This window comes from Antennarius striatus, chromosome 8 (genome assembly GCF_040054535.1).
Source record: "Antennarius striatus isolate MH-2024 chromosome 8, ASM4005453v1, whole genome shotgun sequence".
NCBI classification, from domain to species: Eukaryota; Metazoa; Chordata; class Actinopteri; order Lophiiformes; family Antennariidae; genus Antennarius; species Antennarius striatus.
In genome coordinates, this window is record NC_090783.1 from 20,396,309 (window position 1) to 20,411,754 (window position 15,446).

Here is a 15,446-nt window from a genome sequence, read left to right on the forward strand (position 1 = left end):
AAAAGTTTAGCCAACAAATATTTTTAAAGTTTTTACCCCCTTGACACGACATAACGGGGACATGTTCATCACCAAGTCTGTTATCTTTTGTCTGAATCATATCTTACAAAACCAGCTTCACTTACCTTTACTAAACATGTCAGCCATGAAACAGAGTTTTATGTTTTGTTTTTTCCTGCAAAACATGATTACTAAGGTCAGTCTGAAGAATGGTGAAATGTGCAAAGAAATAAAACCTTAGATTTCCATAAATTCAGTTAATCTAAGGAAAATAGTTGCATGAGACGGAAAACATATTTAATACATGAAGACATTGCCAAGATGTCATATAAGACACATCTCATGGTGGGTAAAAGCAAAAAGAACTCTCCCAAGACTTTTACAACATTATTATTGCGAAACATACTGATGGCATTGGTTACAGAAGGGTTTCTAAACTTGTTCCAGTGAGCACTACTTGTTTGGGCAATAATCTGGAAGTGGAAACAATATCCTTTTATCGGAAATTTTACTGAAATTCTTGTACGATTTCTGGCAGAGTTAAAATAGTTATTGGAAGAACTGAACAAGAGCCACTTGTGGAAAGCTTCAGAAAGACTTGAAATTAGCAGGTACAATTGTTTCAAAGAAAATAAGTAACACACCCAACATCCGTGGCCTGGTCAGATGATGATGGAACTCCTAACACCTCGAGTTTTGAAACCTACTCAGTACAGAAGATGCACTCCCATAAAAAGTGTGTATGTGTGTATACCTGTATGTATGTGTCAAATATGCTGGCCATTACACACACTTTTTTAGTAAAAAAACAGCAAAATATGCTTATATTATTTGCACAGTCAGTATTAAATAAAGTTGTGTATGGTAATATGTGTTAATGTTGAGGAAGAGCTTCAAGCTTTATGAACACTTGACTTTAAACTAGAATTTGTGGAGAGAAATGTGAATCTAAAGTAATTGTGTGCGCAAAACAGCTAATCAGGCTGTTATTCTTATGGAAGCCCTGTTTCGTTTTCATAAAAGAAGAACAGAGAAGATCTGAGTGAGTTCCATTTTTATCTGTAAGCAAATTACACACACACACACACACACACACACACACACACACACACAGTTTTGGTCACGGTTCCGCTCACAGCACTTTCGGCCTGCCCCTCTGTGGGCGTATCCTCTGTGTGTTAACAGTGCGTGCAGCAACGATGAGTTGCCGGAGTATGTAATCCATCCGCTATTTCAACATTCCAGGAATTCCTCCCACAGCTCCTTCCCTGCTCCTTCCCGGAGCGAGGCGAGGCCCTCCTCCTCATTCTCTGCCTCCTACCCCCCATACACACAAATATGGATGGTCGCCCTTATGGCAACCACATGAAAACAAAACAAACACTCACACACACACACACACACACTCACACATACAGACATTCTAGAAAGACCGATCCATCTAAGCTGCATGCTTTCGGAGGTGGGAGGAAGCTGGAGAACCCAGGCAGGAGACAGGGAGAACATATAAACTCCACAAAGAAAAGAATGGAAGGTCTAACCTTCTTGCTTCTCACTGCACCACTGAATGAATGCAAAAATGTCCTCCACCTGACAGACATCGACATTTCTGAGTCATTACGACTCATATAGTTTCCCTTCCTCTGCTGCTATTTGATATTTTCCTATGCAAATTTGAAGTTTACTTTTGCAGCAATAATGATTTGCCTCTGAATACATTAATTCTAGTCTGATAACAATATAAGGCGCCACAGCACAATATGACAGACTCACAAATACACAAATTTGTTCAAAACAAGAGAAGATTAATAAAGAGGGTGCTTTCCCCATATGTTCATTTGTAATAATAATAATAATCAATCTTTTATTGTTTTTTCCACACAAGCACACACAAGGTACCCTAGAGCCCAAGACTTAGTGGGCTGAGCTATTGCCACCCTTTTGAAATGGAGGACAAAATAAAACATGCCTTTGTTTAAATGTTCCATCAGTCAGTTATTGAGTCCAGATGAGTATCGTTAAAAGTTTTTATAAGTTCTTTTTATTGCAAGTTTTCCTCTCCTTTTTTTCCCTGGTGGGTAAATGTTTACACATTCCCCAGATTAACCCTAAAAAGACTGACTTCTAATTCAGAGGCCTTTTGGGATGAACTTGTTCTGATACATTTCTATACAAAATGAGGATAATAATAAACAATACATGTCGGTATAATATATACTATAAATTATAAAGTGCATATGAAAAACAGAGCAGTCCTTGACGGTATGTAAGACTATATGTTCATCATGATTAGATGTTCAGAAGTGTTGAAAGATAAAATGAAACTAAAAATTGAAAGAAAAAAAAAATTATTTTACAGCATCACGAGTGTGACGTCATCCGTGAGACGTGGCTGTTGAGGTTTCTGGGCAAAAGTCAGTTTTAAAAGCTGCTTCGACTAAACGGATAAATATTTTTCTATCTTTAATTCTATTTATTCTCTTCATTGTTTGTTCTTTGTCATATAAACGCTGGTACAGTCAGACCCAGAGCAGACAGTGCTGTCAAGCGAGGGGATGGAGCGGTGACGGAAGGACCCGGAAACCACAAACGCGCACACAGGATTGGCTCCTCCCCCCACAGAAGCGACAACCAATTACAGACATCAGACCACCGCTGTAGCCCCGCCCTCCTGTCAGCCTCAAAGAAAACCGTCTGATGTGACTTCCACCCATTTCTAATTTTGCTGGCATTTAGCTTTCGTGTGAAGCAGAACGTTTTCACGCACATAACCCGCAGTTTGAGTGCGTAGCTGTCCGACATTTAATTTAACTTAAATTGGACGACTGGACACGTTAAAGATGCGGAGGGGATTCACCGGACTGAGCACATGTGGCTGTCTGCTAATGCTGATTCATTTGTTACCCCGAGCAGGTGAGAAATGCTGTTTAGACTACTTATAGTAAAAAATATGTGTGAGTCACGCTTCAGCAACTACAAGTTGATGTTTTCCGGTGTAAAACATTTGTATATTGAGATGTCAGCGTCATAATTTGCGTTGTCTGGGTTGGGTCTCACAGTGGGAAACCACCGGTGACTCATGAAAATAATTTTAGTCACTTTAAAAAAAAAAATCCGCTTTTGAATTCAGTGATTATCACAACAACAACAAAAGGAAGTGAATGATGAATTTTAAAAATGCAACGGGCAACACCTTTTGCTTGACAATTGCCGCATACGGAGTATGAACGGGAGGTACGCACCGGGATTTGATTGGTTGGTTTCTCTCCGTTTTTTCCGCAACGTCCAATCACGTTCAAGCTTCCTGACAGTTCAATTTTCACATGGCTGGAATAAACGCAGGAGCCGGCGGTGGTTAAAGAAGGGTGCGGCTGAGAGCACGCTGGAAACCTCGTTTACTGGCAAATTACAGAAAATAAAGGGCAGAAAATTCTGTGTCTGGAAAAACGTCAAAGAAAAAGGAGGAAAAAACACACAGCAGTTTGCACAGGACAGAAAGAACGAAAGCAACAAGCTTGGCAGTTAAAGGGAGGCTTTGATGAGATGTTTTTAACAGATTTTAACTGTTTTAAATTGTCAGAGAAATGCACCAAAATATGAGCGATGAGAAATGAAGAAATTAGCCTTGTATTTGAGACTCGCATTAAGTTTCTGGAGGCCAAGAGGAGCCTGTTTGACCACAAAGTGGAGGGCAAAAGTGGGCCTTTTAGTTTCAGCAGGACTGGAAAAGGAATGAACCCGATGTTGTTTGAAGCCAGCAATGTGCTGGGAATTAGGCCCCAGGCGAACTGCCAGCTGTTCCAGTTAGTCCCCATTAAGCTCAGATCTACAAGAGCTTGTCTGATTAACATTTCTGGTTCTTTTTAGGTCTCAACTTTAATTTCCAGTCATTAGGTCTGTGGTTGTGTGTGTGTGTGTGTTTTAGTATTTTGTAAATCCTTGTGGATTACAGTAGGAAAGTATACATACAGTTTTTATACATAGAATTTTCTGTGTGTGTGTGTGTGTAGGGAGAAAGGGCTGCTGATACATATTGGTTCATATCATTAATGAATGTCTTCATAGAAGCATGATAAATTCTCCCTAACAAAATCAGAGGGTAAGCAAGACCATAAACAACTACTAAAAATAGAACAACATGGTAAATACCTGCAGCTGTGTTTATCCTTTAGTGGACAATGTTAATATAAGAATATTTAATCACCGTTCTGTATATTATGATATATTAACTCATGAAGTACCATTTGACTAGCAACTGAATAATACCATTAAATAGAAAGACAAAAGTAAAATACATGTACTCCTGACTTAAGTATGGTATTGCAGTAAATGTACTTATTCACCTCTGTCTTTGCAGCATGCTCTACAATTTTAGCAATGTGTCATTAACACTTTACACAGTCTGATCGCAGAGGAAATACAGTGAAGGTGGATTCTTCCGCAGATGATGTCCTCACTTATAAATCTTCAATTTGAAGTTTCTTTATTGGCTGTCACTGCTTGAGTGTTTAGCTAAGATGGATTGAAGCTTAATTTGGTCACATTACTGCACACCAGAATTGATGAATTTGCAAGATTTTGAAAAATAATACAACCATATTAGAGAACCTGTATAGATGTGCTTCTGTCGCTCCTCTTTATCATTATGGTTATTCATTAACTGCTGGGCATATGTTTGAGTCAATAAATATATCCTTTGTGTGTGTGTGTACAGTATGCGTGTGCTGTAAAAATTTTTGTTTTTTTTAAATAAATAAAAAGACGATGGTCTGACATTCAGACAGTTTTTGCTGTCAAAACCCGGACAGGATTATTGTACTGTGTTTTGAAGGGAACTGTTTCAGACTGATGTGTGTGTGTGAGCTGGTATCCATGGCCTTACATGGTTGTGTTACCACTGGATGGTGTGTTGATTGTCAAGGTTTGCACTGTGGGTGTACATAACATCAGAATGATGCAGGTTCTCTGCTTGACCTGCAAGTCAAGCAGAGAACCTGTCTGCTTTTTTAATGAGGTTTACATCTGCGTTTATCTGTGGGGTTAATTTTAGCACTAGATGTAGTCTTTGAACTCTGCGTTTTTAGTGGTACCCTTTTCTGTGTGCCTTTTTTAGATTCTTGGGGGATATTTCAGTATAAGTGACCCAATTTTCAGCCATAAGGACAATAAAAGTTGTGTTCAGTGCCACGTTTACAGTTCTTAAAAAGATAATGTTATCATTTAGATTCTGCAGGGATCTTAAATTAAATGTGATGATTTTAAAATGCTTGATTCTCAAAACAAAATGGAGAATGAGTAATATCTCCATCAGTACCCAAACTTAACTGTAATTTTCCGCCAGACAAAAGACTTGCTGTAAAAAATGAAAGGAAGCTTTCTGTTGCTGGTCTTTTTGAGAGGCTTGTGACCCGTGGTTAGAGGTGGCAGGAAACACTAACTGTTGGGAAATGAAAAGACTAACAAGAGATCAGGAGCTGTGATTGATTTAACCTTCTTTGAATGAATGAAAGAGTAAGTCTGTATTGGAAATTTCATTGTATTTTGTCACTGCATGACATCAGAGACAGCTGGAGTACAGTTTGGAATCTATTCCTGGAATTGCCTCCCACACAGTGTGTGTGTGTGTGTGTGTGTGTGTGTGTGTGTGTGTGTGTGTGTGTGTGTGTGTGTGTGTGTTCAGTGTGTATGTCTCTTCCTTGTAATCAAGAGCATGTGGGCTACACAGAACATCTCAAGAGCAGCCAAAGCTTTTCCCATAATCAATGAAACCCAAAATTGGCTTCATTTTCCAGAGAATAATGACAAATGAGCTTTTGTCAACTTTTAATTGCGATTTTAGTTTCATTGCATCAAAGAAATTTTAGCGACGAAACCCTGTATCTGTAAAGTCCCTGCATCTGTTTCACCTCATCTGTCAGAGGTGCGCCATCTTTTTTCATGTGTCATCGCTAGTATTGGCGTGCTTCCACGTGTTTAGAATCCTCCGTAAGTTGGTTGCCGGGGCGCTGAGGAATGCAACTCGGGGACCAATCAGACGTTGGTGGTGTGATTGTTTAACTCCTCCCATATCTATTGTCTTAAAGGGATAGTCCGTCAAGTTCATGGCCTCCAAGTCACAGGACAGGGTGGAAGTGGGTGATGGAGGTGGAAGGCCTGAGTCGCGCTTTGATGTTACGTTGGGAGTGGGTCCATTGAGTGGGTCCATTGAGTGGGTCCATGGAGGGGTGATCATGTTTACATCCCGCTTCAAAGCGGATGTATTGTAAGTGTCGGCATTCGTCCGTCTATCTGTCCGTTAGTCCCACCAAATTTCTTCGCAACCATTGGAGATAGAAAGATGAAACAAAAAGCACATTACTTGGGCAGCAAAGGGGACAAAGATGGGATGATGACCATGACCTTGAGAAAATTATCTCAAGGTCAAATTTCAATTTTTGTACACTCAGGAACTGAATAAGATAGAAAGACGAGGGAGAAGGCCAGTGTGAGTAAGACCATAGATCAAAGCTAGTGCTTTAATATGATTGTACAGTATTTCCTCATTCAAACTTTACAGTTTAATTATGGGGTTTTTTTGAAGGCATGTCTGCATGTGTGTAAATATTGTCTGGTCTTATCGTTTCATGACTATAACATGAGTCAAGAGTGCTATTATCTTAATTTCACAATCTCCTTTGACCTAAGCAAAGAGAAAGAGGTGTGGTTTCACATCAACACCCATTGGAATGTCGCTGGCCTTCAGTTGTGAATGTTTGTGCAATTTCAGCTAAATATTAATCTTACAAGGATATCGGTGTTTTGAGGTTGACACAGACTCAACTCACTACACGCTGCTCACTATCAGCAATGTGTAAATGGAGCAGTAAATGGTGATAATGTCAGCAGTTTGTCCTGATATCGTTCACTGTTAATTTTACCTCTTAACAGATGCAGCATTCACGTGCAGCTCCTCTCAGATGTCCTGTGGAAATGGACGGTGCATCACCCGCAAGTGGATTTGTGATGGGAGCGACGATTGTGGTGATGGAACTGATGAGCTGCCTGGTAACTGCGGTATGTAATTTAGTCTCCGAGGACCTACAGACATAATCCTCTTCAAAAAATAATAAGTTGCTGTAAATACAACAAAGAATGGCATCACATCTGCACATTGGACGAGCATGTGAATTTTCTCAAAAGTTATGAAAATGATTAATCAATTTGTAATCATTAGTCATTTCTTTCAATCAACTAATATATTTGTCCACTAGTTACTGTCACTGCTGTACAGGTGTAGGTGGATCTTGACTTGAGTTATTTTAGGACAATACATGAAAAAAAAAATAGAAAAGCACTCTAGTTCTGCTAATTTTCTCCACTTGTCTCTAAATTCTACTTATTTCTCTTCATGTTCTCCTTATATCACCCCTGATTTTCCCAATTGTGTAATTACTGAATGATTACGCTATTTTACAACAATGAATTGGAACCAGTTGCAACAGTAGTTTCTGCAAGGATTGCACTAAATCTGACCGTTACCGCAGGTCTTATTTTCCCTTGTTCTCATCTATGCTATGCTTTCTGTTTTTCTATTCAGCAAGAAGAATCTGCCAGCAAAATGAGTTAAGCTGTGGCGCTCCCTTTTACCAGTGTATCCCGGCAAGCTGGCACTGTGATGGCAAACCTGACTGTGAAAATGGTTCTGATGAGATGGAATGCAGTAAGTTCTGTGTGGAATAGTTTCATACATTTTTAGTTATTGCTTAAACCTCTTAAACAATGAAAACATATTCAATAAAATTTTGCCCTATGCCTATAAGTAAGAATAGGAATTAATTTTGTTCAGGATAAGATGAACTTTAGTTGTTCCACATGGAGAAATAGAAAAAAAAACCCCCAATAGTTTAGGTCTTAAGACTCAAGTCATTACACATTGCATTGATACAAACACAATTGAATTGATGAAGAGCAAAATAAGTTTATCACGACAATAAAAAAAAAACTGTTGATGTGTTTTATTTGTTTACTGTGAAACTAACGTTTGATCCACTTTAAGGCGTAACTCCCCCTTAACTCCTCTGTCTTTCTTTATCTCTCCCCTGCATCACCACAGCGGCCAAACAATGCAAGGAGGATGAGTTTCGGTGTAAGAACGGCCAGTGCATATCCTCTGCCTTCGTTTGCGACAAAGACGATGACTGTTCAGACGGCTCAGATGAAGCTTCCTGCCCAAAACCCACCTGCAGCTCTCATTCCTTCCAGTGCCATAATTTGGTTTGCGTACCGACTTTGTGGCGCTGCGATGGAGACGCGGACTGTTCTGACGGGTCTGATGAGTGGCCTGAGACCTGCGAGGGAGAGCATCCCAAGAAGACAGCAGTGAGTTGTGACCTCAGTGAGTTCCAGTGTGCAAGTGGGGTGTGCATCCCAAGCAGATGGAGGTGCGATGGGAGCGCGGACTGCCGGGATAAATCAGATGAAGTCAACTGCAGTGAGTTTTCATTTCATCCGTCTCCTCTTCTGCAACTTAATTTTTGTCTGTCAAATCTTCTGACTGTAATTTAGTGCTTAAACAGACCCTAAAGGGTAAATCCTCTCCATCTGGAGTCGCTCATCATATTCTTATCTTATCTTTCTAGGCCGTCCTGTTTGTCGCGACGATCAGTTTCAGTGTAAGGATGGTGCCTGTATCCACGGCAGCCTCCAGTGTAACGGTATGAACGACTGCAAGGACCACAGTGATGAGACCGACTGCCGTATAGGTGACTCTCACACAGATTCAATCATATCTCAACCACAGACATTGCTGTAATTTCATGTTGAGGTTCTTAAAAAGCATTGTCCTGTCATCAGATTAACAGTCCAGCATGCTACCTTGTGTTTGTCCACAGAGAATGTGTGTGAAGGCCCTTCCATGTTCAAGTGTGGCAGTGGAGAGTGTATCAGCGTGGACAGAGTTTGCAACAGTCAGAGAGACTGTAGGGACTTGTCAGATGAGCCTCAAAACGAATGCGGTGAGTTTTCGGTTCTTTCTTGTTTTTACCGTTGAATCAATAGAAAGAAATAAAAACAGCCCAAGAAGTTCAAAAATAAAATCACAAATTGGAAAATCTGTCTGTAGTCTGTGAGTTAATTCACTGTCACTCTGTGGGACCACCGTTAGGAAAATGTCAGTTATGAATACTATCTAAAAGCTCTGTTTGTATCTCTACAGGCAAGAATGAATGCCTGATGGAAAATGGTGGCTGCACCCATTTTTGCAGCGATCTGAAGATTGGCTTCAACTGCTCCTGTCGGCCTGGATTCAGACTTGCAATGGACCAGAAGACCTGTGAAGGTGAGAAGATGGAGTCTGAAATCAGTCTTAGTATTTATAGAAGTCAAACATTACCATCTTTAGGTCATGGGTACACACAATAGGAAAATCAGTCTTATTTAAAAAATACTCAGTTTTTTCTCTTGGCTTTTTGTTCCTCTACTTCCAGACATCAATGAATGTGATGAGCCAGACACTTGCAGTCAGATCTGTATCAACCTGCCCGGCAGCTACAAGTGTGACTGTGATGAGGGCTACATGATCGACCCTGCGAGCAAGACATGCAAGGCTGTGTCAGGTGACATTTAAAAGAAAAGGCCTCACATCAACCAGTCTTCACTCTCTAGAAAGAGGATCCATTTTTCCATTTACAGACTGAATCATCTGCTGTTTTGTTTTCTTCTCCAGGTGCTGTGCCCATGTTGTACTTCACCAGTAGGCATGATGTGAGGAAGATGACAGTCGACAGCCACGAATACATCCGTGTGATCCCCGAACTGAAGAATGCGGTATCTATAGACATGGACATGCCCAACAAGATCATCTTCTGGTCTGACCTGTTAAGGAAGAAAATCTACAGGTCAGAATAACGTAACTGAAAGTTGTAAGATGCTATCATTAAGTTTTGAGCTGCACCAGAAAGCCTGTAGGTACAATACTGTACAAGATCTAACTAGACGCAAGACAAGATAAGCAAATATTACTCTTTTGCATGAGACTATGATGTAGGCTACACGGCAGAAAAAGCTAAATTTGTCTCATAAGTGAAATTCTGTGCTAACAGCTCCAAGGTAGACATGGCTGCCAACTGGTCTTACCACACTGAAGTAATTGGCAGTGGAATTGAGGCCCCAGAGGGGATTGCAGTCGACTGGATCCATGGCAACATCTACTGGACTGACAGCGTTTTGAGGACAATCTCTGTTGCAAAGACAGATGGTAGCATGAGGAAGACCCTGATCAATGAAAATCTGGAGAAGCCAAGATCCATTGTAGTGGACCCCATAAAAAAGTGAGTGTATTCTTCAAACATGCTGCAGATGACTGCCATTCAAAAATTGCTCAGAGTTGGTTTTAAAAAAAAGTTTTTTTCAATCCATTGGTGCATTTTTTTGATCATCTCCAAGCTCTCAATTTTCATTTTAACTAATCTGTCTACTTCCTGTTTAGCTTTATGTACTGGACAGAGTGGGGAAGAGAGGCCAAGATAGAGAAGAGTGGCCTGAATGGAGCAGGTCGCGTCGCCTTGGTAACAGAAAACATTATGTGGCCCAATGGCATCACCCTAGGTAAGCTGGATGTCAATGATGTACGATATGGTAATCAATGACTTAGAATTATATCAGCTAATCACCGGTCTAACATTTCTGTCTTTGCTTCTCTCTCTGGACAGACATAGTCAACCAGCGCCTGTACTGGGTGGACTCCAAGCTGCACACGCTGTCCAGCCTGGATGTGAATGGAGGGACACAGAGGCTGATCATTTTCAATGAGGAAAAGCTTGCCCACCCGATCTCACTGGCCGTGTTTGAGGTCAGTAATAAAGACACACAAATATCGTTCAAAGGTTAATTTGGTGAAAAATACTGCAGTCAGCATCATCATTATGGACAATATAATAAAGAAAAAAAGAACTGTGGAGCAAGAAAAGAGTCATAAATATCTATAAATGTACTGATATTAATTCTAACCCGTTATCACGCTGTTATCCTGCTGAGATGGTCTAGTTATAAAGTCAGAGCTCTGGTCCAATTAAAGTTGGATCACTGGTACTAATTATAGAAATCACTCTCTGTAATGAAGCCATTGAAACCCAGATGAAGTTATCCTGTTACCCATAAAGCATTTCTATTACAAACAGGAGAAAGTATTTTGGACAGACACGGCCAACAATGCTGTTTTCAGTGCCAACCGCCTGACGGGAAAAAACATTACTCAACTGGCCAAAGATGTGGACCAGCCGGACGACATCATAGTGTACCATAACCTGAAACAGCCTAATGGTACAGAAACATCACTCCATCTGATTTATCATTAAAAACAACACACATTAAGGCTGTATTGTGATTTCAAGTGTTTATTATACCCACATTTCTGTCTTGCAGGCACAAACTGGTGCAGTGAGGGTGAAGGTGTCAATGGTGGTTGTGAGTTCTTTTGCCTCCCTGCCCCGCTGATCAACGAACGCTCCCCTAAATTCACCTGTGCCTGTCCTGATAACATGACCATGGGGTCAGACATGAGGAAATGCGTTAAAGGTGAGTGTCACACATTACAGTAGATAAAACTGAAATTAAACATTGAATCATAAGCACTCCATTTACTGTAATTATTTTACTTTCCCCCCCAGCTGCCCCTCCTACGACAGGACAGCCTGTCCCTCACACTACATCAACAACTACCACCAAATCGATCCGAAAACCCACAACTACCTCATCTAACATCCAGCAGCCTGAAATCACCGTTGAAGGTACGAAGAACAAATCTAAATGACTGATGGAAATAAAAGGGTTTGATGCGTGTGAAAAGTGAAATGATTACCATACATTTATATACACCATAAAATTCATTCCAGAAAAGGCGCAATGGACCCAAAAGTTTGTTGTTTTAACATTGGTTATAGTGCATGTAAGCAAACTAGCATGCTTGATTAACATGGTACACGTGAGACCAGTGTTGGGATCTGGTCGGAGCAAGATTGGTTAATTTTTCATTTTTTAATCTAGGCCTGCCATTTGTTTTGAGGACATGTGAGCATCCATTCATGAATAAGTTAGCATGCTGACTTCAGCGTTTGGCTTAAAGCATTACCATTAGTCTTATTCAAAGATTTTGCCGACTCTTCAGTGAGGTGTTTGTGTCAAAGCCTTTATATTTTTTTTTGCTATAGATTTAAAGCATTATATTAATACAACACATTTTCATTGTTTTTTGCAGGTGGCAAACTGGCGGCTGAACCAGGAGAAGCCCCCTCATCCCACTCTATTGCTCTCTACATTGTGGTGCCAATAAGTAAGTTCCACATTTGCATACTCTACCATACACTCACGCACATACTCTAAGGAGCTGCCGGATCTGCAGTCATTTTCACTTTCGCCAAATGACCAAACACCTTTCTTTGGCTCTGCAGTGATCCTGGCCCTGCTGGTCTTTGGGGCGGCCTTGCTTTGGAGACACTGGCGCCTGAAGAACACAAACACCATCCACTTTGACAATCCTGTTTACCAGAAAACAACAGAAGATGAGCTTCACATCTGCAGGAACAGCTCTGATGGCTATGTTTATCCAGAGGTATTTCTACTTCGATCCAAATACAGTCTTTTTTTTTAATGTACATAATTTTAGATCTCAATTCATCATATTTATGTTAATTTTTTTTTCAGAGGCAAATGCTTAGCATGGATGACATGGATGTTGCATGACCAAAAGATGAAGAAGAAACTAGCTTTTTATTTTGATGTCCTTTTTTTGTGTGAAAGGACAAAAAAAGGACAACAACCCCCACCCTTCCTGGTGAGCTCATTTTGTGGTGTGTATTTCTGACCTCATCACTGTGCCGTCCAAATCCTAACAAATTACCAAAAAAAGATTATGGAAAATTATTATTAGGAAGCAGAATGTAACTGTAGGAAGCCATGTAGTCAGACGATAGGATTGAAAATTAAGCTTTACCCTGGTTTTAGAAGATGTTCTGACGCTACCTGAAAACTGTCTTTCTATGCATCCTGTTACGTATATTACCCACATTGTCTTACGACCGCTGTGTGCCCTCTATCCATGTGCTGGCAGTAAAGTTTATGGATGTACATATTATAAATGCCTTCCTGACTCCGCTACCAAAAGAGCTTCTTTCAATACCACAGTGCTTTAGCTCCAGGCAGCAATGTTTTTCAAACTTTTTTTGTAGCCTTGCCCTCTCACTGGCACATTTTGTTGCTTACCATATCTGGTGCATTTGTGTCAGTATGTGTAGTTGTCTGTAGGTTACATTGAAATCAATATCCTTATGTTATGATTTGTTTTAAACCAGTTGTCAAACAGGGTAGTCTGAGTGTGGTGAAGCACAGACGGTTTACACTGTACATGAAAAAGCTGCTGAGTTTTGAGTCAACCAAATGAAGAAAATATATTGTTTTAAATGAAGAAAGTTGAGTTAAATGGATTGTACTGATTACTTTTCATATGTAAATAGTTTCTGTAAATGTTTTGTAAGTCTTAGGTTGACTCTGGTGTTGCCCTTTTACATTTGTATAGTTTAATCAAGATTATTGTAAATATGTAAGAGGTTATTTTATTTATTTTTGAAAATATATGAGAGAAGGTTTTTGAATGTTGTCACATGGCTGTAAACATATTTCGTTCTTTTTCTTGCAAAGCCTTTGTAAGTACTTTTTTTGTTGTTGTTGTTGTTTTTCAGTGATAAATCACATATTTTATTTTGCCCCTGCCTTTCTGTTACTGTGAAGTTCTTGTTTTAATTGTAAGAATAAGGCACACATTTTAGTGTGCAAAACACCATCTTCTACAGCTTCAGTATGAATGGGCAAGAGTAAATGCACAATAGCGAGCTTGTTAATGCATATCGTTCAATTTTGATTCACTGTGGTCTTTTTTTAAATAAAAGAAGTGAAATAAATTCCAACTCGTCTTTCACCTTATTGACAGTCAGTTTGACAAGCATTGGAATCATGATCTCATTCTTGGGTACTCATAAATGTGAAATATAAGATATGAGATCAGTCTTTCTCACATATGCAGTGCAAAAATCAGACACTTTCTGTTTTAAAACAAAGCAGAAAAAGAGACCTTATTTCTCCTGTTTCAGCTTCTTTACATACAATATAGATTTAAAGGTTCTCCTGCTCACCTACAAAATACTAAACAGCCAAGTACCGTCATATCTGCAGGAAATTTTAGTTCTCAAGTTTTCAAAAAAGTAACCTAGTTGCTAGATCTTTCAGACATCAGGCTCGCCATCTCTGGAACAACCTGAAGTTGAAGTCTGTGTGGCGAAACCCCTCTCTGTAAGAGGGTAGAAACCTTTCTTTATGATCAAGCTTACAGTTAAGCTGGAACACACTGGCCTATAGTTGTGCTGCTGTAAACTAGAATGCTGGGGGGGGAGTCTCTGTGCTCTATGCCCTCACAGGTTTTCTCAGGTTCACCCCTCATTCATTCATGCAGCTATAATATTGTTTTTGAAATAACTAGATGATGGGGAACATGTACAGAATAGATGACAACCCAGGAGTCGATGAACGCAGCCTGACACTCCCGTCCCCACTTCAGCCCAGGGATCTAACCTAACTACAACCATAAAGACATTCTCAATCCGGCCTATCTGCCATTCTCTCTCTCTGTCTCTATTTCTCTTACCCTGTCCTTATCTCCATTGTACTTCTTTCCCACCCAACCGGTCAAGGCGGAAGTTAGCCCTCCAGAGTCTGGGTCCTGCCTGGAGTTTCTTCCTCAATGAGGGGAGTTTTCCCCTGCCACTATCTCTTATGCTTGCTCTGGGGGGTTCTGTTGGGTTTCTCTACCTGTAAAAGCGCTCCGAAATCTCTACAACTAAAAACTGATTGACTGATTGTTTCCAAGTCTTGACACCATGAATACACATGAAATCAGTTTATTTTACCTGCGTATATACCTGTCTGTGTCTTTGACACTATTCTGACTGTGCATGCACTGATCACCGGGTCTGGCCAACTTCTCCTATTTGACTCCTCAGAGATTTTATCAAATGAAGTGAAATCTCTAATGTGTGCTTTTGTCATGTGAGCGATTGCTGGAATCTTGTGGTGATGTGGTTTTAATAGAATTTTGGGGAATATCCAGAGTGCTGTCTTGTGAATTCCAAATGAAGAGACACCTCACCCTCTTTTGGTCACAAGGCACACAGCTGGTTATGTGGTTCAGTTACAGACAGTCATACACTATCTAAGGGGAATCATTTCAATTTGGTGGTTTTTATTCTACCAAAGTCATTTGGAATGACTAAAACTTAGTTTGGGGCTTGGAAACTTCATCTTTTTATCCAACAGAAAGACAAAAATTTTAATATAATGAAAAATTCAACACAAATTTTAGACGGTAGATATCCAGATGTACTGTATATGGTTGATGTCTGAATTGTACATGGCCTGACACA

General features: G+C 40.0%; 1 protein-coding gene across 1 annotated transcript; it reads left to right on the forward strand.

The window, feature by feature from the left end:
- The first annotated feature begins 2,703 nt into the window (after positions 1 to 2,703).
- On the forward strand, positions 2,704 to 13,925 carry ldlrb (low density lipoprotein receptor b). The gene is made up of 18 exons (XM_068321602.1): positions 2,704 to 2,913; positions 6,928 to 7,053; positions 7,577 to 7,699; positions 8,093 to 8,470; positions 8,619 to 8,741; positions 8,871 to 8,993; positions 9,194 to 9,316; positions 9,465 to 9,593; positions 9,704 to 9,875; positions 10,080 to 10,307; positions 10,466 to 10,584; positions 10,689 to 10,828; positions 11,157 to 11,298; positions 11,401 to 11,553; positions 11,646 to 11,765; positions 12,233 to 12,307; positions 12,426 to 12,586; positions 12,679 to 13,925. The coding sequence occupies exons 1-18, from the start codon at positions 2,841 to 2,843 to the stop codon at positions 12,715 to 12,717; spliced, it is 2,547 nt and encodes an 848-aa protein (XP_068177703.1). The 5' UTR covers positions 2,704 to 2,840; the 3' UTR covers positions 12,718 to 13,925.
- The last annotated feature ends 1,521 nt before the right edge of the window (positions 13,926 to 15,446 follow it).